We start from the raw sequence: 24,236 nt of genomic DNA on the forward strand, positions 1-24,236 counted from the left end.
GGAGGGAGCAGTTTATATGAACTCAGCAGTGATATGTGAGCATGTGGAGGGAGCAGTGCTCAGCAGTGATATGTGAGCATGTGGAGGGAGCAGTGCTCAGCAGTGATATGTGAGCATGTGGAGGGAGCAGTGCTGTGTAACGACACTGTTATAAATTAGACTGACAGGTTGAAGGCAGGCTGCAAAACACAGACTAATCATTTGAGGTACCGACGCCCAGCAGCAATTCATGGTCCAGATAGTCTCCATTTGCATGAAGCAGCAGGCTGTTGTTGGCTCAACAACATTAAGCAACATTTGTAAAATAATTGTGTTGCTGTTTTCTAATCCAATTACAACATTGTCTAAAAACTAGAGAATAGGCTTTATCGTCATGACAGATTATCAGATTCATAAATAATCTGACCGTGGCTCAGCCAATATAACATGGAGACACAGGAGCATTCTCTCTCTAAGATGGAGTTGGTGTGAAATTGATATTGTCACAATGTCATGAGATGGGGCACCTAGGTAGAACTGGGCAGAGTGAAAGGGGAAGTATTATGTGAGGTGCCTGGACTTTAATCAACAGAGATTTATTTGACTTTTCAGACTCCATCATGGCCCATAGCACTTACCCTACCCCCCTTAGATAGCATTTCTGTAGACTTAGATAGCATCTGATACAAACTTATGTTATGTAGACAGCACTATAATTGCATTGTATATAGTCATAGCACGCCATAGTACATATGTATAGCATAGTAGTATATATATATATAGTTTATATGTATAGTCTCATAATATAGATATTCCACTGTTACTTTCTTAGCTTACGCATGTTTTATGATAAATGCTTTTTTTTCTTGCTTAAAGGATAATTCCATGCTAGAATGCTTTCTTATCTTTCTTACCTTTCTTTGTAGTTGTTACGTCCCCACCAAAGAGGTCCAGGTGTTTTTTTGTCCAAAACTCCTTGTTGGCTATTTTCAAGCCCTCAATGAATTGCATTGAATTGAATGGGAATTGAATGGGGCTATGGGGTGTTATGCTAGTTCGCTTATTTCCATCGAAAGAAGTAGTAAAGTGTGCCGCTTGGGATATTATTTACATTATGAAGAGAGGATATATACAAAGAAATTATAATTTTGAGCGATGGAAATAAGCGAATTAGCACAACACCCCATAGCCCCATTCAATTCCCATTCAATTCAATGCAATTCTTTTAGGGCTTATGGTAGGGGAAATAGCCAATAAGGAGCTTTTGCACAAAATAACACCTGGACCTCTTTGGTGGGGACGTAACAACTACAAAGAAAGGTAAGAAAGCCTTTTAGTATGGAATTCTCCTTTAATGTAAATCACTCTGGATTAAGAGCGTCTGCTAAATGCCTAAATTGTAAATAGTAAATTGTACTGTGCGTACACAGATTTGACATTGGTCTGCGCGTCATCAGCAGACATTCAGCAAACTGCTCACATGGACACTCAGCTAAACGACGTCGTTCCAAGACGCTCACATTAATCAGATTAAAATAATCTGTCCCTGACAGACGAGAGCGTCGTCTCTCTCTGCTGCTCCCGCTATAAGTCTAAGCCTGCTCAGTCTCGTGTAGATCAGATGAACTGGGTGAATTAATGTCACATAAAGCCACTGGTGCGTTAATAGCATTATAGTTGGGAAAGGGAGAGGCTCCCACAGCGTCCGAGTGACATGTTTTCGTAACCTATTTTAGGTCAGGACCCTTATGATGTCTGGTTATGATGTCTTCTTGTTGCTCCGGGTAAACTTATTTTTAATCCTTTCTTGCCGCTATCCCCAAAATGAACCACACAATGGAGCTAGCAGAAAACGCCATAACTCTTGAAGTAAACGACAAACGAATGAACACAGTTTTCTAGAATGTATTATTAAGATTCAAGCACATCCTGACTATTTCAGGCAAAAAAAATCTATACTTCTCTTTGTACGACATGTTTGAGGTGTATTCTTTTTAACACATGTTTTTAGGACCCTTAAGGTGGTTGCAGACTGGACGCCTTTTTCGGAAAACCGATGGAGAAACGCAGCAAAAAAATCTGAAAACGCGTCCAGTCAGTGTGTAGGGACCTTTCTATGATGTCTAGTAACGTGGTCTTGTTATTATCGTTGACTGGCAGGTGCCCCTGACGGAGGTGGTGGAGCCCGTGGACTTCGAGGAGTATGTGAGCAGTCACGCTCCTGGGCCGGAGCCCGGCCCCCTGAGGCAGCTGATGGAGTTCCCCCAGGATGACCTGGAGCTCCTCCAGCAGGAGAAAGAGTGTACTACACTGGAGCCGCCGCTGCCCGAGGAGGAGTGAGTCTCACACTCAGAGACCCCTTTTCCACCGGTTGGTTCCCAGTGGGAACCGGTTCAGTTCTTTTCCACCGGTTGGTTCCCAGTGGGAACCGGTTCAGTTCTTTTCCACCGGTTGGTTCCCAGTGGGAACCGTTTCAGTTCTTTTTGGTTCTTAGTCCATGAGCCAGAGCTCCAAAATTGAAACATTAATTATGAATTGAGTGGGCAAAACCATACCTATATTAGATTGTTATCACCATTAAACTTCACCAATTGAGTACTTACACGAAGACAATGATTTATTGTATTACAAATTTTACATTTTTAAATAGGCAACTGAGGCATTATGTAGGAAAAATATGCAATACTCAAAAATATGAAAAAGCTACTACTGTGGAAGGGTTATCATGTATTAATTTACTTGTATTGATCCTATAAACAATTTAATATAGGGTATAGTTTGCCCACCAATTATGGAGCTCTGGCTCATGGACTAAAAACCAAAAAGAACTGAACCGGTTCCCATTGGGAACCAACCGGTGGAAAAGGGGTCTCAGTTCTCAGTCTCCACTCGCCACCACTGATTTCCATTTGGATTCCATAGAAGCTAGCATGACATCTATGGAAGCAGGTAGTGCAGCGAAAATAGCCTCTCAAGCTCTCAATGCGTCGCAGGCTCACTGAGCTTGTAGAGAGAGAGCTTGTACAGTAGATAAGCTCTCAATGTGTTATTATTTGGTTATTATTTTAAGATTAGATCATTTAAAGTGGTCAAACTAGCAATGTGTTCAGAAGCATCTTCCATAAATCCCTAATGGTCTGAGATAATTCATAATAGCAGTTTAAAGCAAGGTTAAAAAGCCTCAATCTGTGATTTCTTCACCTGGTTGGCAGCAGTATGTAGAACAGCAGGAATGATATTACTAAAACATCCTAATTTTACATATTGTGTTTTTTAGGAAACGGCACAATGTGTGTACTAATATGATTTTCACAAATCATATTAGTACACAATTTTTCTGACGATTTTGCTTTAGTCAATGCACACCGTCTGCAACGCGCTCTCACAAAACCACAGAATGGAGGACACGCATCACGCCACATACGAGGAAGCCATTTCCACGTCTGTAACATCATATAGACATAAATATTAAACGCACCGCTTTGCTTAATAATTAATGTGTCTTTTTCTTCTGTGTTAGCACTCTAGACCCCAGAGTGAGAGATGCCTTGGCGGTCTACACAGATGACTGGCTCATCATTCAAAGAAAGTAAGTAATGACCCACATGTGTCAGTTATTGTTTAATGAGGATAACACACCACTTGGCCCATTTCCAGTGTGAAATGATTGACAGTAACAGGATCACTTCTGTTATTATGAGTGTTCATCTGTACTGTAGTACCACCTGCTGGTATGCATGTATCACTTCAAACACTAGCCATGTTTTGTGTGGGTGAATATAGGTTGCTAACTTGTTGCCTTCAGGAAGGACACTGCGTTCCAAATACGGTTAGACTGAAGAAGTCCTTTGTTCATCAGTCGACTTTGAGGCTTAATCTAAAGTCTGGCCAGGGGTAGGCCGAGCAGTGGACATTGCTCTTCATGTTTTTTACTGTATGTATGTAATTTATTTTGTTCCGTTTCTGTGATATGTCAAATGTGTGTATTATATACTATGTGTTGCATACATGGCTGTTGGGTCGCTCGCACTCGCAAGTCAAATTTCAGTGTGAGCTGATAATAAAGTAATATCGTATCCCTGTGGCATAATTAAGCAATATTACACGAGAGGGTGTGGGTTAACGTGATTATTGCCACGACAGAGATGCGGTCAGGAACGAGACGAAGTCGAGTTCCGCAAGCATCACTTAACCGGCAATAATCACGTTAACCCACACCCTTGAGTGTAATATTGCAATTCTACCACAGAAAATCGCTGAAAGAATATTTTTTTTAAATGACAGATGTAGTCACTACGACCACAAATGTCCCAAGAAACTAGCTAGCCTAGCCACCGAGTTTGCTATAGCGCTCTGGGAGAACAGAGCAGCTGAATTATTTGTTTTGATTAGGTGGTGAACGGTGCTGGTTTAACCCACGGCTAGGAGGCTGTTTCAACCAATCAGATTGCTTCCTCGAAACGACCTGTGGTAGAATGCTCCTTCCTGTTTTCCGCTAGGTACCACCGCTACAGCGCCACGTACACACCCCACAACTCTGAGCGCCAGCGGGAGAGACAGCGAGGGCTGGTCAAACAGACCTTTGAACTGGACGAGAGTGCTCCTGCTGCTGAACGCCACGACGATCAGGTAGCCGGGAGGGATGGGATGATACATTTCATTATATTTTTGTTCAGCACCTGTAGAATTTCTGGAGATGTGCGTGCTTCCTGTTGGATCCTATCTCTCATGGGATGATTCACATACCAGTGGTTCTCAAACATTTTCATGTTAAGGACCCCCAAATTGATATGTATTTGGCCACAGACCCCCGTCTGAAAATGTTTCACGATATTTCAAAAATAGCAGACCTACAACCTCGTAGCGCGCCACTCGGTGGCGCGCTATGGGCTTGTAGTTCTGCAATTTTTCTATAGAGGGTATGCGCGTGACATCATCGTACCTGGAAGTTATGTTAAGGCCCTACCTGGGACCTCATCAAACCCTGTACACTCAAGACACGCTCCATATATGGCCAGATCTCATCAAACCCTGTACACAAGACACTGCCAGATCTCAGATCTCCATTTAGGGAGCTGACTTGTTCTGACATACCAATGATTCCATATGTTGATCTGTCCTCATCAAATCCTGTACACTCAAGAAATGCTCCATTATGGCCAGTACAGAATTAATTCCATATGTTGATCTGACCCCCCCCCCATGCCAAAGCGCCAGCGCTCACCCAGACGGATGCAGGCCCTCAGGGCGTCTTACTGGTACGTGCCCCACACGTAGTGTGTGTCGCAGCCAAGTCTATGGACCCTTGACTATGACGTGGGTGTCTTCCAAAGGCAACTCAAGCCCACCACACACCGGCTGTGTCCGCCGCGCGGCGGACACAGCCGCCTCCATTATTTTCAATGAACCTATCTCACACCGGCTGCGTCCGACGCGCGCTGGCGCGCGGTCACGCCTCGCCTGCCGCGCCGATGCACCGCTGTTCTATTTTCCAGGCGTTGCCGCGCGGCCTCCACCCGGCTATCCGTGGGCGTGGCAATGGAATATATAGTCAACAAAACTCCCCAGCCGCGTGGTAGCGCGCCGCGTCCTGTTGGTGTTGCCGTGAGGCTATGGCGCGCGGCAATACTGTGCCGCGGCGGTACGCGCGGCGGTCGCAGACGGTGTGTGTCGGGCTTCACTTGAACTTCACACAATTGGAATTTATATTTTAAATATTCGAAAATAGCAGAAGTACAAACTCACAGCGCAGCACGAATTGACGTGCTGTGAGCTTGTACATCTGCTATCTTTGAACTGCCAAATGTATCTGGGTAGCCCCTGCAGTCCCTGAACCGCATGTTGAGAAGCACTGCAATACACTATGTGTGGTTACCACGAGTACACCACTACGTATCCACAGGCAGACGGTATGGAAATGGGATACATAGTTATTCATCAAACTTGACATTTGATTGTGTTGCTGGAGGCCTGAATCCACCAGCCTTGCAGGGTAAGCTCTTGTTTGCTCAGCTCCGGTTTTAGGTTTCAGTCTCTGCTGAGCTACACGGCCATTAGCTCTGCTATGTGGAACCCCTTGAAACACACATTATGTGTCTGTGGGTGGGGGTGGACTGGCTACAGAAGATGAATCGCTATTACATGCTTTACGCCAAGTTACCATAGACAGGATCAGCAAGGGCAAGGGACGTGGAAGCCTGCCACAAGCTGTGCTCGAGTGCGAGACATTTAACCCATTTGGGCCTGACGTCGACATTTCTAAAATGTCTTCTAAATCCTGACAGTTTTCTGTCAGGATTTGCTCCACATTTTCACGATTCTTTTCAAAAATAGCAGATCTACAAGCTCGTAGCGCGCCACCGAGTGGCGCGCTACGAGCTTGTAGGTCTGCTATTTTTGAAAAACATTTCAATAGCTAAATTATAACAATGTTTAAAGGACCACTTCACCACTTTTCAACCTATCTTCATATAATAGGTCCTCACTAATAATCATGATAAAATGGCACGATTCTTTTCTACTACTTTTCTAGTCTAGTGTCTCATAGGAGGGCTGTGGGCAGTTTAGAAACCGTCTTCCAGTGACATCATCATTAGGCAGGAAGATTTTCATTATCGTGAGAACGATGGCTTCCATTTTCGCATTGCAACTTTTCAGGACTAGAAAGCCTGTAGTTTCTATTAGCTTGTATTCCCCATCGATGATGTCACTGGAAGACGGTTTCTGAACTGCCCACAGGCCTCCTATGAGACACAGACTGAGTAGAAAAGAATTGCGCCATTCTTTTCATGATTATTAGTGAGGACCTATTATATGAATATAGGTTGAAAAGTGGTGAAGTGGTCCTTTAAAACACCAAAAGAGGTTCCCACCCAAAATGGATTAAAAGGTTCACTGAACTAGAGTACGTCCCGACAAGCAGTTCCAAAGTGCTGTACAGTGCAAGGTTAAAGACAACAGACAAAGCAAAAAACAAAACGGTTTGTTAAACAAATGTGGGATCCTGTGGGCAGCATTTGCAGTGATTTTAGGAGCCAAAGTCAGACAGTCATGTATGGCTTTTACGTAGAGGCAGACCCATTCATAGGCCATTATTTGACTTTGTATCAGTTTTCAAAAAGCTGAATCAAGTCTACAGTTTTCAAATTGATTAGAATTGATTTAGCACTTTTTGTCAAATAATTGTATTTTAGACCAGTCTCCGAGGGAGAGAAATCTGTCAAATTGACACTGTCTGTCCCAGACTAGTTCCCTCTCTAGCAGCATGGGGAAGACCCTCTCGGTGGAATGCCCTGTCTGTGGTTGCCAAGCTGATCCTATGGGGGAATGTGCAATGAATAACAGACCTGTCTGTGGTTGCCAAGCTGATCCTATGGGGGAATGTGCAATGAATAACAGACCTGTCTGTGGTTGCCAAGCTGATCCTATGGGGGAATGTCTGAATAACAGACCTGTCTGTGGTTGCCAAGCTGATCCTATGGGGGAATGTCTGAATAACAGACCACAGACTCTGTTCTCTCGGACAGTACAGCTCGTTCGAGGGGGACAGACAGGGACCTGTCTGTGGTTGCCAAGCTGATCCTATGGGGGAATGTGCAATGAATAACAGACCTGTCTGTGGTTGCCAAGCTGATCCTATGGGGGAATGTCTGAATAACAGACCTGTCTGTGGTTGCCAAGCTGATCCTATGGGGGAATGTCTGAATAACAGACCTGTCTGTGGTTGCCAAGCTGATCCTATGGGGGAATGTCTGAATAACAGACCTGGCTGTGGTTGCCAAGCTGATCCTATGGGGGAATGTCTGAATAGCAGACCACAGACTCTGTTCTCTCGGACAGTACAGCTCGTTCGAGGGGGACAGACAGGGACCTGTCTGTGGTTGCCAAGCTGATCCTATGGGGGAATGTGCAATGAATAACAGACCTGTCTGTGGTTGCCAAGCTGATCCTATGGGGGAATGTCTGAATAACAGACCTGTCTGTGGTTGCCAAGCTGATCCTATGGGGGAATGTCTGAATAACAGACCACAGACTCTGTTCTCTCGGACAGTACAGCTCGTGACTGACTGAGACTAATGGGATCTGCAGTATCTTTCCCCATCATCTATGAAAACATCTTATGCTGTATTAGTCTGAGTCATCATTACGCTTACAAATTACAGCGCTGCCTGGAAGATACAGTATACTATGAGCTCAGCCCACTCCTGTGTGTGTGTGTGTGTGTGTGTGTGTGTGTGTGTGTGTGTGTGTGTGTGTGTGTGTGTGTGTGTGTGTGTGTGTGTGTGTGTGTGTGTGTGTGTGTGTGTGTGTGTGTGTGTGTGTGTGTGTGTGTGTGTGTGTGTGTGTGTGTGTGTGTGTGTGTGTGTGTGTGTGCCTGTCTGTCTGTCTGTCTCTAGGATGATGCAAAGCGGCGCTCCGTCTCCCTTGATGACACCCCGCGGGGCAGCTGGGCCTCCAGTATCTTTGACCTGAAGAACTCGTCCCCGGACGCCCTCCTGCCGTCCGTCCTGGAGCGCGCGGCGGCCGAGGACATGGACCGCCGCAACGCAGAGGCCCGCCTGCTGGGGCGCCATCCCGACCTGCTGGGCCTCTACCCGCCGCCCGACGAGGTTCGTGCACGGCTCTGCAAAACGTGGGTGTCGTATATGATATCACACGTCTGCGGATGGGTGATCCGGCCTGCCGTGCGGTTTGCTGTTTGTTCAGATCACGCTCACTGTTCCCATAAAGACCATGTCAATACGGGTTGGCAACCATCCAATGCCCTGCAGGGACCTCTTTGGGGCCACACCCCCCACCTTCCAACCATCCAATGCCCTGCAGGGACCTCTTTGGGGCCACACCCCCCACCTTCAACCATCCAATGCCCTGCAGGGACCTCTTTGGGGCCACACCCCCCACCTTCCAACCATCCAATGCCCTGCAGGGACCTCTTTGGGGCCACACCCCCCACCTTCCAACCATCCAATGCCCTGCAGGGACCTCTTTGGGGCCACACCCCCCAACCATCCAATGCCCTGCAGGGACCTCTTTGGGGCCACACCCCCCAACCATCCAATGCCCTGCAGGGACCTCTTTGGGGCCACACCCCCCAACCATCCAATGCCCTGCAGGGACCTCTTTGGGGCCACACCCCCCAACCATCCAATGCCCTGCAGGGACCTCTTTGGGGCCACACCCCCCAACCATCCAATGCCCTGCAGGGACCTCTTTGGGGCCACACCCCCCAACCATCCAATGCCCTGCAGGGACCTCTTTGGGGCCACACCCCCCAACCATCCAATGCCCTGCAGGGACCTCTTTGGGGCCACACCCCCCAACCATCCAATGCCCTGCAGGGACCTCTTTGGGGCCCCACCCCCCACCTTCAACCATCCAATGCCCTGCAGGGACCTCTTTGGGGCCACACCCCCCACCTTCAACCATCCAATGCCCAGGGACCTCTTTGGGGCCACACCCCCCAACCATCCAATGCCCTGCAGGGACCTCTTTGGGGCCACACCCCCCACCTTCAACCATCCAATGCCCTGCAGGGACCTCTTTGGGGCCACACCCCCCACCTTCAACCATCCAATGCCCTGCAGGGACCTCTTTGGGGCCACACCCCCCACCTTCAACCATCCAATGCCCAGGGACCTCTTTGGGGCCACACCCCCCACCTTCAACAATCCAATGCCCAGGGACCTCTTTGGGGCCACACCCCCCACCTTCAACCATCCAATGCCCTGCAGGGACCTCTTTGGGGCCACACCCCCCACCTTCAACCATCCAATGCCCTGCAGGGACCTCTTTGGGGCCACACCCCCCACCTTCAACCATCCAATGCCCTGCAGGGACCTCTTTGGGGCCACACCCCCCACCTTCAACCATCCAATGCCCAGGGACCTCTTTGGGGCCACACCCCCCACCTTCAACCATCCAATGCCCTGCAGGGACCTCTTTGGGGCCACACCCCCCAACCATCCAATGCCCTGCAGGGACCTCTTTGGGGCCACACCCCCCAACCATCCAATGCCCTGCAGGGACCTCTTTGGGGCCACACCCCCCAACCATCCAATGCCCTGCAGGGACCTCTTTGGGGCCACACCCCCCAACCATCCAATGCCCTGCAGGGACCTCTTTGGGGCCACACCCCCCAACCATCCAATGCCCTGCAGGGACCTCTTTGGGGCCACACCCCCCAACCATCCAATGCCCTGCAGGGACCTCTTTGGGGCCACACCCCCCAACCATCCAATGCCCTGCAGGGACCTCTTTGGGGCCCCACCCCCCACCTTCAACCATCCAATGCCCTGCAGGGACCTCTTTGGGGCCACACCCCCCACCTTCAACCATCCAATGCCCAGGGACCTCTTTGGGGCCACACCCCCCAACCATCCAATGCCCTGCAGGGACCTCTTTGGGGCCACACCCCCCACCTTCAACCATCCAATGCCCTGCAGGGACCTCTTTGGGGCCACACCCCCCACCTTCAACCATCCAATGCCCTGCAGGGACCTCTTTGGGGCCACACCCCCCACCTTCAACCATCCAATGCCCAGGGACCTCTTTGGGGCCACACCCCCCACCTTCAACAATCCAATGCCCAGGGACCTCTTTGGGGCCACACCCCCCACCTTCAACCATCCAATGCCCTGCAGGGACCTCTTTGGGGCCACACCCCCCACCTTCAACCATCCAATGCCCTGCAGGGACCTCTTTGGGGCCACACCCCCCACCTTCAACCATCCAATGCCCTGCAGGGACCTCTTTGGGGCCACACCCCCCACCTTCAACCATCCAATGCCCAGGGACCTCTTTGGGGCCACACCCCCCACCTTCAACCATCCAATGCCCTGCAGGGACCTCTTTGGGGCCACACCCCCCACCTTCAACCATCCAATGCCCTGCAGGGACCTCTTTGGGGCCACACCCCCCACCTTCAACCATCCAATGCCCAGGGACCTCTTTGGGGCCACACCCCCCACCTTCAACCATCCAATGCCCAGGGACCTCTTTGGGGCCACACCCCCCACCTTCAACCATCCAATGCCCTGCAGGGACCTCTTTGGGGCCACACCCCCCACCTTCAACCATCCAATGCCCTGCAGGGACCTCTTTGGGGCCACACCCCCCACCTTCAACCATCCAATGCCCTGGGACCTCTTTGGGGCCACACCCCCCAACCATCCAACCATCCAATGCCCAGGGACCTCTTTGGGGCCACACCCCCCACCTTCCAACCATCCAATGCCCTGGGACCTCTTTGGGGCCACACCCCCCACCTTCCAACCATCCAATGCCCAGGGACCTCTTTGGGGCCACACCCCCCACCTTCCAACCATCCAATGCCCAGGGACCTCTTTGGGGCCACACCCCCCAACCATCCAACCATCCAATGCCCAGGGACCTCTTTGGGGCCACACCCCCCACCTTCCAACCATCCAATGCCCAGGGACCTCTTTGGGGCCACACCCCCCACCTTCAACCATCCAATGCCCAGGGACCACTTTGGGGCCACACCCCCCACCTTCAACCATCCAATGCCCTGCAGGGACCTCTTTGGGGCCACACCCCCCAACCATCCAACCATCCAATGCCCAGGGACCTCTTTGGGGCCACACCCCCCACCTTCCAACCATCCAATGCCCTGGGACCTCTTTGGGGCCACACCCCCCACCTTCAACCATCCAATGCCCAGGGACCTCTTTGGGGCCACACCCCCCAACCATCCAACCATCCAATGCCCTGCAGGGACCTCTTTGGGGCCACACCCCCCACCTTCAACCATCCAATGCCCTGCAGGGACCTCTTTGGGGCCACACCCCCCACCTTCAACCATCCAATGCCCAGGGACCTCTTTGGGGCCACACCCCCCACCTTCAACCATCCAATGCCCAGGGACCTCTTTGGGGCCACACCCCCCACCTTCAACCATCCAATGCCCAGGGACCTCTTTGGGGCCACACCCCCCACCTTCAACCATCCAATGCCCTGCAGGGACCTCTTTGGGGCCACACCCCCCACCTTCAACCATCCAATGCCCTGCAGGGACCTCTTTGGGGCCACACCCCCCACCTTCAACCATCCAATGCCCTGCAGGGACCTCTTTGGGGCCACACCCCCCACCTTCAACCATCCAATGCCCAGGGACCTCTTTGGGGCCACACCCCCCCACCTTCAACCATCCAATGCCCAGGGACCTCTTTGGGGCCACACCCCCCACCTTCAACCATCCAATGCCCTGCAGGGACCTCTTTGGGGCCACACCCCCCACCTTCCAACCATCCAATGCCCAGGGACCTCTTTGGGGCCACACCCCCCACCTTCAACCATCCAATGCCCAGGGACCTCTTTGGGGCCACACCCCCCACCTTCAACCATCCAATGCCCTGCAGGGACCTCTTTGGGGCCACACCCCCCACCTTCAACCATCCAATGCCCTGCAGGGACCTCTTTGGGGCCACACCCCCCACCTTCAACCATCCAATGCCCTGCAGGGACCTCTTTGGGGCCACACCCCCCACCTTCAACCATCCAATGCCCTGCAGGGACCTCTTTGGGGCCACACCCCCCACCTTCAACCATCCAATGCCCAGGGACCTCTTTGGGGCCACACCCCCCACCTTCCAACCATCCAATGCCCAGGGACCTCTTTGGGGCCACACCCCCCACCTTCAACCATCCAATGCCCAGGGACCTCTTTGGGGCCACACCCCCCACCTTCAACCATCCAATGCCCAGGGACCTCTTTGGGGCCACACCCCCCACCTTCAACCATCCAATGCCCTGCAGGGACCTCTTTGGGGCCACACCCCCCACCTTCAACCATCCAATGCCCTGCAGGGACCTCTGTGGGGCCACACCCCCCACCTTCCAACCATCCAATGCCCAGGGACCTCTTTGGGGCCACACCCCCCCACCATCCAATGCCCTGCAGGGACCTCTTTGGGGCCACACCCCCCACCTTCAACCATCCAATGCCCTGCAGGGACCTCTTTGGGGCCACACCCCCCACCTTCAACCATCCAATGCCCAGGGACCTCTTTGGGGCCACACCCCCCACCTTCAACCATCCAATGCCCAGGGACCTCTTTGGGGCCACACCCCCCACCTTCAACCATCCAATGCCCTGCAGGGACCTCTTTGGGGCCACACCCCCCACCTTCAACCATCCAATGCCCTGCAGGGACCTCTGTGGGGCCACACCCCCCACCTTCCAACCATCCAATGCCCAGGGACCTCTTTGGGGCCACACCCCCCACCTTCCACCATCCAATGCCCAGGGACCTCTTTGGGGCCACACCCCCCACCTTCCAACCATCCAATGCCCAGGGACCTCATTGAGGCCACACCCCCCCACCTTCAACCATCCAATGCCCTGCAGGGACCTCTTTGGGGCCACACCCCCCACCTTCAACCATCCAATGCCCAGGGACCTCTTTGGGGCCACACCCCCCACCTTCCAGCTCATTAGATATTCCTCTTGCCTGATTTATATTTGGTTTGCGTGCACTGAAAATAGCAGATCAAATCAAACTTTATTTATATAGCACATTTAAAAGCTGACCAAACTGCAAACAAACAGGGCATCAACGCCGGCCATCGGCCACACAGACAAATTAGGACATCATTAAAAACCTATAAAAGAAGATCTACAAGATCACGACATGTCGTGATTTTGCAGATCTGATATTTGCTGTGTGTGTGTGTGTGTGTGTGTTTTTTGATTGATTGAAGTATTTATTAACAGTTTGTAGAATTTACAGTACATTTTAAGCACAAACTCAATACAAAGACTGTTAACTGTGAGTGGACGACCCAATTAAGCTTTACACTTGTTTACAACAGGGTCCACATTGTTCAATTCATCAAAACATTTAGAGACATACAAACATTTAGAGACATACAAATAGACATTTCTATGTAGCTAAAGAACAGTGTGTGTGTGTGTGTGTGTGTGTGTCAGGATGAAGCGGTAGAGAGGTGCTCTGTCCCTGAGGTGCCTAAGGAACACTGTGGGCAGAGGATCATGGTCAAATATCTGTCCCTGTGTGTGTGTGTGTGTGTGTGTGTGTGTGTGTGTGTGTGTGTGTGTGTGTGTGTGTGTGTGTGTCAGGATGAAGCGGTAGAGAGGTGCTCTGTCCCTGAGGTGCCTAAGGAACACTGTGGGCAGAGGATCATGGTCAAATGTCTGTCCCTCAAGTGAGTAGCATCTGACATTTGACAAACTGTTTGTCCTTTTCTTCACGCACATTTCTGATTGATTGAATACTTTATCAACAGTTTGCAAATAATACAAGTGGTACCATTTTACAATGATGCTAAAAAGATAACAATCCCTAGGTGCTTGTTTCCATTGTGGTCCTAGTGTACATGCACTAAAACATCACACTTTTGTCATTTCTTTTCAGATTTGAAATAGAGATTGAGCCAATATTCGGGACACTTGCACTGTATGATGTCAAAGAAAAGAAAAAGGTACCTTTTTTCATGAAACTGTTTTTGGTGTGAAACGGGTGGGGAGTCTGGGGACTGTTTATCTTTTCCTAAAGTACTGAAGTAATGCTGAGCTCATGCTTGACTAATTGAATTACCCCCCCAGACCCAGAAAGCTTAAGTGGCCTTGTGGTCTAAATCACAGAGTCAAAAGTGAATTAAAATTTCTTGACATGCATTTCCACTCTCATCTGCGCTCCCGCTTCACCCCTGCATCTCAACGCTCTCCTCCCCCACCCGCAGATCTCAGAGGACTTCCACTTTGACTTGAACTCGGATCAGATGAAAGGTCTGTTGAAGCCACACACACCTCACACAGCCATCTCCACCTTGGCCCGCTCCGCCATCTTCTCCATCACGTACCCTTCTGCTGATATCTTCTTGGTCATCAAGGTATGAACTGCATGGTTTATTACCCACAACAAATGCAGATGTTTTCATCTGACTCACACCGGAATGCACCCCAACGCTTCAGTATACTTTAGATATGATGGGGCGAGGCCAATGTTATGCGACTTTGCTTCTTTTATAGATTATATACAGTGTATCAGTGTTTTTAACAATTGTCTCTGTTCATAACTTTAGTCCTGGGTTTCCAGCAAGCCAAATCTCACCAACAAGCCAAAACAAACCCGAAATGATGGCCATATATTCCTAATAAAAGAATATTAGATGCTTATATCATTATAATTACTATTTAGCCTAATGTAGGTCTATTTTAATTTATGTTTATATTATTTATTATAACTTTACATACTTACTTCAGCCAGGGGCTTAATAAGTAGAGACACCAGACCGATTCTGTCAGTCAATGTGGTTCACACTCCTCCCCAAACCTACTGTACGGGGAAATATAGTATATACAGAAATGGTGTCTTGTTAGATTTGAAGAAGCCATCGTTGTTTTAAAACAAGCAACCTGCAATTCGGTGTATCCCGTAACTCTGGGGAAAAAAAAACAAGCCAAAAGTTATGGTAAATAAGCAGACTTGGCAACACTGAAGGTGTCATACACGTTCCCTGTTCAGGTTCATTTTCCCATCGCTTTGTTTATATTTGATTGGATCTTACTAATCATTTAAAGCCCTTTGTGACATTGTTATTGACAAGAGCTGTAGCTATACATAGTTACACATAGTTACATATTATATTTATTTTAATTATTTATTCATATTAGAAGTATTGATTTCTTCATTATATAAGATGTCATTATATCACTTATATCAATCAAAGTGAACATAAATGTTCACTTTTATTAACCGTGGCAGTTACTTTGTATTCTGGAATTGTTCCGATTCAGATATACTGTATATATGACATTTGGTGCATTGTGGTCTGGTGTTTGTGTGTTGCAGCTTGAGAAAGTCCTTCAACAGGGAGACATTGGGGAATGCTGTGAGCCGTACATGATCATGAAGGAGTCTGATTCCTCAAAGGTAACTAGACTTCTAAAGTATTTCTCTTTTCTTTTTGTTTTACTGTCGCAGTGGCACGGAGGTAGCAAGAGACTGTATGTGTGACTGTTTGTGTTATGTTTGGGCACAGCAAGCATTACTCAATTCTGTCTCGACAGCTGCAATATTTCGGTCCTGTTTGTTTTTGACGGGTCCATTTGTCCACTAGGCTTTCTTAATCAGATGTTTGCTTTATAACTGTCACTTTCAGAGCAGCAGAAATGCCCTGATGTGGTTTATTGGTCACTTGTTCTCATGTTTTGTTTCTTGGAGTTGCTTTTTCTCGACCGCAGATGTTGAGAAAGTGACTTAGATACCATGTTGTTTTGACAAAAGCTAGATTCATTGTTTGGTGTCCTAGTTTCTTTTAAGCACTACTTTGTTCTCTTCTTTGTTTTGCACTCTACAGTATTTATGTCACTGTGACTACCTTGTTGTTTATTGACTAAAGCTCATGCTTATACTCTGCTCATTCTAACTTCGCACTTGAAAGTTGCCCCTTAGATAGCATTTCTGTTGGCTTAGATAGCATTTGACACAGACTTATAGCATGTTATGTAGACAGCACTATAATTGTATTGTATATAGTCATAGCACGCCATAGTACATATGTATAGCATAGTAGTAAATATGTATAGTTTATATGTATAAGTGTATGTATAGTTTCATTATATAGATATTCCACTGTTACTTTCTTAGCTTACGCATGTTTCATGATAAATGCTTTTATGTGATGTATTCCCATGCTTTTGTTCTTGCTTAAATGTAAATCGCTCTGGATTAAGAGCGTCTGCTAAATGCCTAAATTGTAAATTGTAGTGTCTCCTAGATGCCTAAATTGACCCAGGCTAGTATATCGTCGCTGTTGGGTGGAAACCTTGTATGTCCAAAACCATAACTTTTCAGGAATTGGAAAAAACATATATATTTGTCTGTATTTGTCCCTGCAAAGCACAAGGAGAAGTATTATCAAAAATATATATTTGTCTGTATTTGTCCCTGCAAAGCACAAGGAGAAGTATTATAAAATATATATATTTGTCTGTATTTGTCCCTGCAAAGCACAAGGAGAAGCTGGAAAAGCTGCGTTTGCAGGCAGAGCAGTCTTGCAGCCGTCTGGGCCGATTCCGCATGCCTTTTGCCTGGACGGCCATTCACCTTCTCAACATCGTCAGCAGCGTTGGAGGCCTGGATCGCTCCGATCCGGACTCAGACTCTGGTACAGATTACATCCGTTTCTCATCCCTGTACACCGTACACATCCCTGTACACCCACTGCATCTGGCTAATGGACAATATTTAAATATTGGCCCATATCAGAATACTGATGAATTGCGTCAAATCGCCAGTCGGCCAATTCCGGTATTGCAATAAAAGTTTTCAGTAGGGAAAGCGTATAATTGATGGACAAAGGAGTGTTTCTGCCTATTTATTTATATTTCCATGCATGGAAACCTCCTACCTGACATCATTAACCTATACTATATTTTATATTTCCACGCATGGAAACCTCCTACCTGACATCATTAACCTATACTATATTTTATATTTCCACGCATGGAAACCTCCTACCTGACATCATTAACCTATACTATATTTTATATTTCCACACATGGAAACCTCCTACCTGACATCATTAACCTATACTATATTTTATATTTCCACGCATGGAAACCTCCTACCTGACATCATTAACCTATACTATATTTTATATTTCCACACATGGAAACCTCCTACCTGACGGCTTTAACCTATACTATATTTTATATTTCCACGCATGGAAACCTCCTACCTGACATCATTAACCTATACTATATTTTATATTTCCACACATGGAAACCTCCTACCTGACGGCATTAACCTATACTATATTTTATATTTCCACACATGGAAACCTCCTACCTGACATCATTAACCTATACTATATTTTATATTTCCACACATGGAAACCTCCTACCTGACAGCATTAACCTATACTATATTTTATATTTCCACGCATGGAAACCTCCTACCTGACGCCATTAACCTATACTATATTTTATATTTCCACGCATGGAAACCTCCTACCTGACATCATTAACCTATACTATATTTTATATTTCCACACATGGAAACCTCCTACCTGACGCCATTAACCTATACTATATTTTATATTTCCACGCATGGAAACCTCCTACCTGACAGCATTAACCTATACTATATTTTATATTTCCACACATGGAAACCTCCTACCTGACGGCATTAACCTATACTATATTTTATATTTCCACACATGGAAACCTCCTACCTGACGGCATTAACCTATACTATATTTTATATTTCCACGCATGGAAACCTCCTACCTGACACCATTAACCTATACTATATTTTATATTTCCACACATGGAAACCTCCTACCTGACATCATTAACCTATACTATATTTTATATTTCCACGCATGGAAACCTCCTACCTGACAGCATTAATCTATACTATATTTTATATTTCCACGCATGGAAACCTCCTACCTGACATCATTAACCTATACTATATTTTATATTTCCACGCATGGAAACCTCCTACCTGACATCATTAACCTATACTATATTTTATATTTCCACGCATGGAAACCTCCTACCTGACATCATTAATCTATACTATATTTTATATTTCCACGCATGGAAACCTCCTACCTGACGCCATTAACCTATACTATATTTTATATTTCCACACATGGAAACCTCCTACCTGACAGCATTAATCTATACTATATTTTATATTTCCACGCATGGAAACCTCCTACCTGACGGCATTAACCTATACTATATTTTATATTTCCACGCATGGAAACCTCCTACCTGACATCATTAACCTATACTATATTTTATATTTCCACACATGGAAACCTCCTACCTGACGGCATTGACCTATACTATATTTTATATTTCCACACATGGAAACCTCCTACCTGACAGCATTAATCTATACTATATTTTATATTTCCACACATGGAAACCTCCTACCTGACAGCATTAATCTATACTATATTTTATATTTCCACACATGGAAACCTCCTACCTGACGGCATTAACCTATACTATATTTTATATTTCCACGCATGGAAACCTCCTACCTGACAGCATTAACCTATACTATATTTTATATTTCCACACATGGAAACCTCCTACCTGACGGCATTAACCTATACTATATTTTATATTTCCACACATGGAAACCTCCTACCTGACGGCATTAACCTATACTATATTTTATATTTCCACGCATGGAAACCTCCTACCTGACAGCATTAACCTATACTATATTTTATATTTCCACACATGGAAACCTCCTACCTGACGGCATTAACCTATACTATATTTTATATTTCCACGCATGGAAACCTCCTACCTGACAGCATTAACCTATACTATATTTTATATTTCCACACATGGAAACCTCCTACCTGACAGCATTAATCTATACTATATTTTATATTTCCACGCATGGAAACCTCCTACCTGACAGCATTAACCTATACTATATTTTATATTTCCACACATGGAAACCTCCTACCTGACAGCATTAATCTATACTATATTTTATATTTCCACGCATGGAAACCTCCTACCTGACAGCATTAACCTATACTATATTTTATATTTCCACACATGGAAACCTCCTACCTGACAGCATTAATCTATACTATATTTTATATTTCCACGCATGGAAACCTCCTACCTGACAGCATTAACCTATACTATATTTTATATTTCCACGCATGGAAACCTCCTACCTGACAGCATTAATCTATACTATATTTTATATTTCCACACATGGAAACCTCCTACCTGACAGCATTAATCTATACTATATTTTATATTTCCACGCATGGAAACCTCCTACCTGACAGCATTAACCTATACTATATTTTATATTTCCACACATGGAAACCTCCTACCTGACATCATTAATCTATACTATATTTTATATTTCCACACATGGAAACCTCCTACCTGACAGCATTAATCTATACTATATTTTATATTTCCACACATGGAAACCTCCTACCTGACGGCATTAACCTATACTATATTTTATATTTCCACGCATGGAAACCTCCTACCTGACGGCATTAACCTATACTATATTTTATATTTCCACACATGGAAACCTCCTACCTGACATCATTAACCTATACTATATTTTATATTTCCACGCATGGAAACCTCCTACCTGACGGCATTAACCTATACTATATTTTATATTTCCACGCATGGAAACCTCCTACCTGACATCATTAACCTATACTATATTTTATATTTCCACCCATGGAAACCTCCTACCTGACATCATTAACCTATACTATATTTTATATTTCCACACATGGAAACCTCCTACCTGACGGCATTAATCTATACTATATTTTATATTTCCACACATGGAAACCTCCTACCTGACATCATTAACCTATACTATATTTTATATTTCCACCCATGGAAACCTCCTACCTGACATCATTAACCTATACTATATTTTATATTTCCACGCATGGAAACCTCCTACCTGACGGCATTAACCTATACTATATTTTATATTTCCACGCATGGAAACCTCCTACCTGACATCATTAACCTATACTATATTTTATATTTCCACGCATGGAAACCTCCTACCTGACAGCATTAACCTATACTATATTTTATATTTCCACACATGGAAACCTCCTACCTGACATCATTAACCTATACTATATTTTATATTTCCACGCATGGAAACCTCCTACCTGACATCATTAACCTATACTATATTTTATATTTCCACGCATGGAAACCTCCTACCTGACATCATTAACCTATACTATATTTTATATTTCCACACATGGAAACCTCCTACCTGACGGCATTAATCTATACTATATTTTATATTTCCACACATGGAAACCTCCTACCTGACGGCATTAATCTATACTATATTTTATATTTCCACACATGGAAACCTCCTACCTGACATCATTAACCTATACTATATTTTATATTTCCACCCATGGAAACCTCCTACCTGACATCATTAACCTATACTATATTTTATATTTCCACGCATGGAAACCTCCTACCTGACGGCATTAATCTATACTATATTTTATATTTCCACACATGGAAACCTCCTACCTGACATCATTAACCTATACTATATTTTATATTTCCACCCATGGAAACCTCCTACCTGACATCATTAACCTATACTATATTTTATATTTCCACGCATGGAAACCTCCTACCTGACATCATTAACCTATACTATATTTTATATTTCCACCCATGGAAACCTCCTACCTGACGGCATTAACCTATACTATATTTTATATTTCCACGCATGGAAACCTCCTACCTGACATCATTAACCTATACTATATTTTATATTTCCACACATGGAAACCTCCTACCTGACGGCATTAACCTATACTATATTTTATATTTCCACGCATGGAAACCTCCTACCTGACACCATTAACCTATACTATATTTTATATTTCCACACATGGAAACCTCCTACCTGACATCATTAACCTATACTATATTTTATATTTCCACACATGGAAACCTCCTACCTGACGGCATTAATCTATACTATATTTTATATTTCCACGCATGGAAACCTCCTACCTGACGGCATTAATCTATACTATATTTTATATTTCCACACATGGAAACCTCCTACCTGACGGCATTAATCTATACTATATTTTATATTTCCACGCATGGAAACCTCCTACCTGACAGCATTAACCTATACTATATTTTATATTTCCACACATGGAAACCTCCTACCTGACGGCATTAATCTATACTATATTTTATATTTCCACGCATGGAAACCTCCTACCTGACAGCATTAACCTATACTATATTTTATATTTCCACCCATGGAAACCTCCTACCTGACGGCATTAATCTATACTATATTTTATATTTCCACACATGGAAACCTCCTACCTGACGGCATTAACCTATACTATATTTTATATTTCCACGCATGGAAACCTCCTACCTGACGGCATTAACCTATACTATATTTTATATTTCCACACATGGAAACCTCCTACCTGACGGCATTAATCTATACTATATTTTATATTTCCACGCATGGAAACCTCCTACCTGACGCCATTAACCTATACTATATTTTATATTTCCACACATGGAAACCTCCTACCTGACATCATTAACCTATACTATATTTTATATTTCCACACATGGAAACCTCCTACCTGACAGCATTAACCTATACTATATTTTATATTTCCACGCATGGAAACCTCCTACCTGACGGCATTAACCTATACTATATTTTATATTTCCACACATGGAAACCTCCTACCTGACGGCATTAACCTATACTATATTTTATATTTCCACACATGGAAACCTCCTACCTGACATCATTAACCTATACTATATTTTATATTTCCACACATGGAAACCTCCTACCTGACAGCATTAACCTATACTATATTTTATATTTCCACGCATGGAAACCTCCTACCTGACGGCATTAACCTATACTATATTTTATATTTCCACGCATGGAAACCTCCTACCTGACATCATTAACCTATACTATATTTTATATTTCCACGCATGGAAACCTCCTACCTGACGGCATTAACCTATATTGAAAAAGTTCAATACAAATATTTGAATAATAATTAACCTATACTACATGGGACGGGTCAGACACCATTTTCTTATCTTTTAACCCATTCTGACCTGAGATCAGATTCATACGAGGTTTCCACTGGACACACACTGGTCTGATTATCCCATTCTGACCTGAGATCAGATTCTAGAAATGTCAGTCGTTCTTCGATTTTTCAAAAATAGCAGACCTACAAGCTCATATCGCGCCACTCGGTGGCGCGATATGAGCTTGTAGATCTGCTATTTTTCAATAGCTAAAGCATAACATGATGCCAAAATGGGTGCCCGTTCAGAATGGGTTAAAAGCTTCACCATAAAGCACTGATTCCAATCTGCAGCCTTCATCATCATTACAAAAGGAGTTTTAGCATCGCATTTAAACATAAATATCATAAAATAGAATATCTGCTAAAACCGATATATTATTTTGATATTGTTTCAATACCGATATTGCCGATAACGATATGATGGCCGATTAATTGCGCACACCTAATAAATAGCTTTACTTGCATCCAACACCCATACCGGTCCTCTCCAATTTCTCCTGATGTTTTTAATCTCACTGCACAGAGCGGAAAGGCCACGGGACATGGAATGATGTGTTTTATCCCCCTACAGAGCGGAAAGGCCACGGGACATGGAATGATGTGTTTTATCTCCCTACAGAGCGGAAAGGCCACGGGACATGGAATGATGTGTTTTATCTCCCTACAGAGCGGAAAGGCCACGGGACATGGAATGATGTGTTTTATCCCCCTACAGAGCGGAAAGGCCACGGGACATGGAATGATGTGTTTTATCTCCCTACAGAGAGGAAAGGCCACGGGACATGGAATGATGTGTTTTATCTCCCTACAGAGCGGAAAGGCCACGGGACATGGAATGATGTGTTTTATCCCCCTACAGAGCGGAAAGGCCACGGGACATGGAATGATGTGTTTTATCTCCCTACAGAGCGGAAAGGCCACGGGACATGGAATGATGTGTTTTATCTCCCTACAGAGCGGAAAGGCCACGGGACATGGAATGATGTGTTTTATCCCCCTACAGAGCGGAAAGGCCACGGGACATGGAATGATGTGTTTTATCTCCCTACAGAGCGGAAAGGCCACGGGACATGGAATGATGTGTTTTATCCCCCTACAGAGCGGAAAGGCCACGGGACATGGAATGATGTGTTTTATCTCCCTACAGAGCGGAAAGGCCACGGGACATGGAATGATGTGTTTTATCCCCCTACAGAGCGGAAAGGCCACGGGACATGGAATGATGTGTTTTATCCCCCTACAGAGCGGAAAGGCCACGGGACATGGAATGATGTGTTTTATCCCCCTACAGAGCGGAAAGGCCACGGGACATGGAATGATGTGTTTTATCCCCCTACAGAGCGGAAAGGCCACGGGACATGGAATGATGTGTTTTATCCCCCTACAGAGCGGAAAGGCCACGGGACATGGAATGATGTGTTTTATCTCCCTACAGAGCGGAAAGGCCACGGGACATGGAATGATGTGTTTTATCCCCCTACAGAGCGGAAAGGCCACGGGACATGGAATGATGTGTTTTATCCCCCTACAGAGCGGAAAGGCCACGGGACATGGAATGATGTGTTTTATCTCCCTACAGAGCGGAAAGGCCACGGGACATG

General features: G+C 45.7%; 1 protein-coding gene across 2 annotated transcripts in view; it reads left to right on the top strand.

Moving 5' to 3' along the window:
* Nucleotides 1-24,236, top strand: part of dock6 (dedicator of cytokinesis 6) — a 116,992-nt gene that overhangs the window by 5,907 nt on the left and 86,849 nt on the right. For both annotated transcript variants that reach the window (XM_083779469.1, XM_083779470.1), the window contains exons 3-11: nt 2,140-2,315; nt 3,500-3,568; nt 4,479-4,608; nt 8,376-8,588; nt 14,078-14,163; nt 14,373-14,439; nt 14,701-14,850; nt 15,813-15,893; nt 16,974-17,130. In XM_083779469.1, the coding sequence (XP_083635595.1) occupies nt 2,140-2,315; nt 3,500-3,568; nt 4,479-4,608; nt 8,376-8,588; nt 14,078-14,163; nt 14,373-14,439; nt 14,701-14,850; nt 15,813-15,893; nt 16,974-17,130 (1,129 nt within the window). The remainder of the gene's footprint in view (nt 1-2,139; nt 2,316-3,499; nt 3,569-4,478; nt 4,609-8,375; nt 8,589-14,077; nt 14,164-14,372; nt 14,440-14,700; nt 14,851-15,812; nt 15,894-16,973; nt 17,131-24,236) is intronic.

The sequence above is a fragment of the Protomyctophum parallelum genome, assembly GCF_964188405.1.
Source record: "Protomyctophum parallelum genome assembly, chromosome: 13".
Lineage (NCBI taxonomy): Eukaryota > Metazoa > Chordata > Actinopteri > Myctophiformes > Myctophidae > Protomyctophum > Protomyctophum parallelum.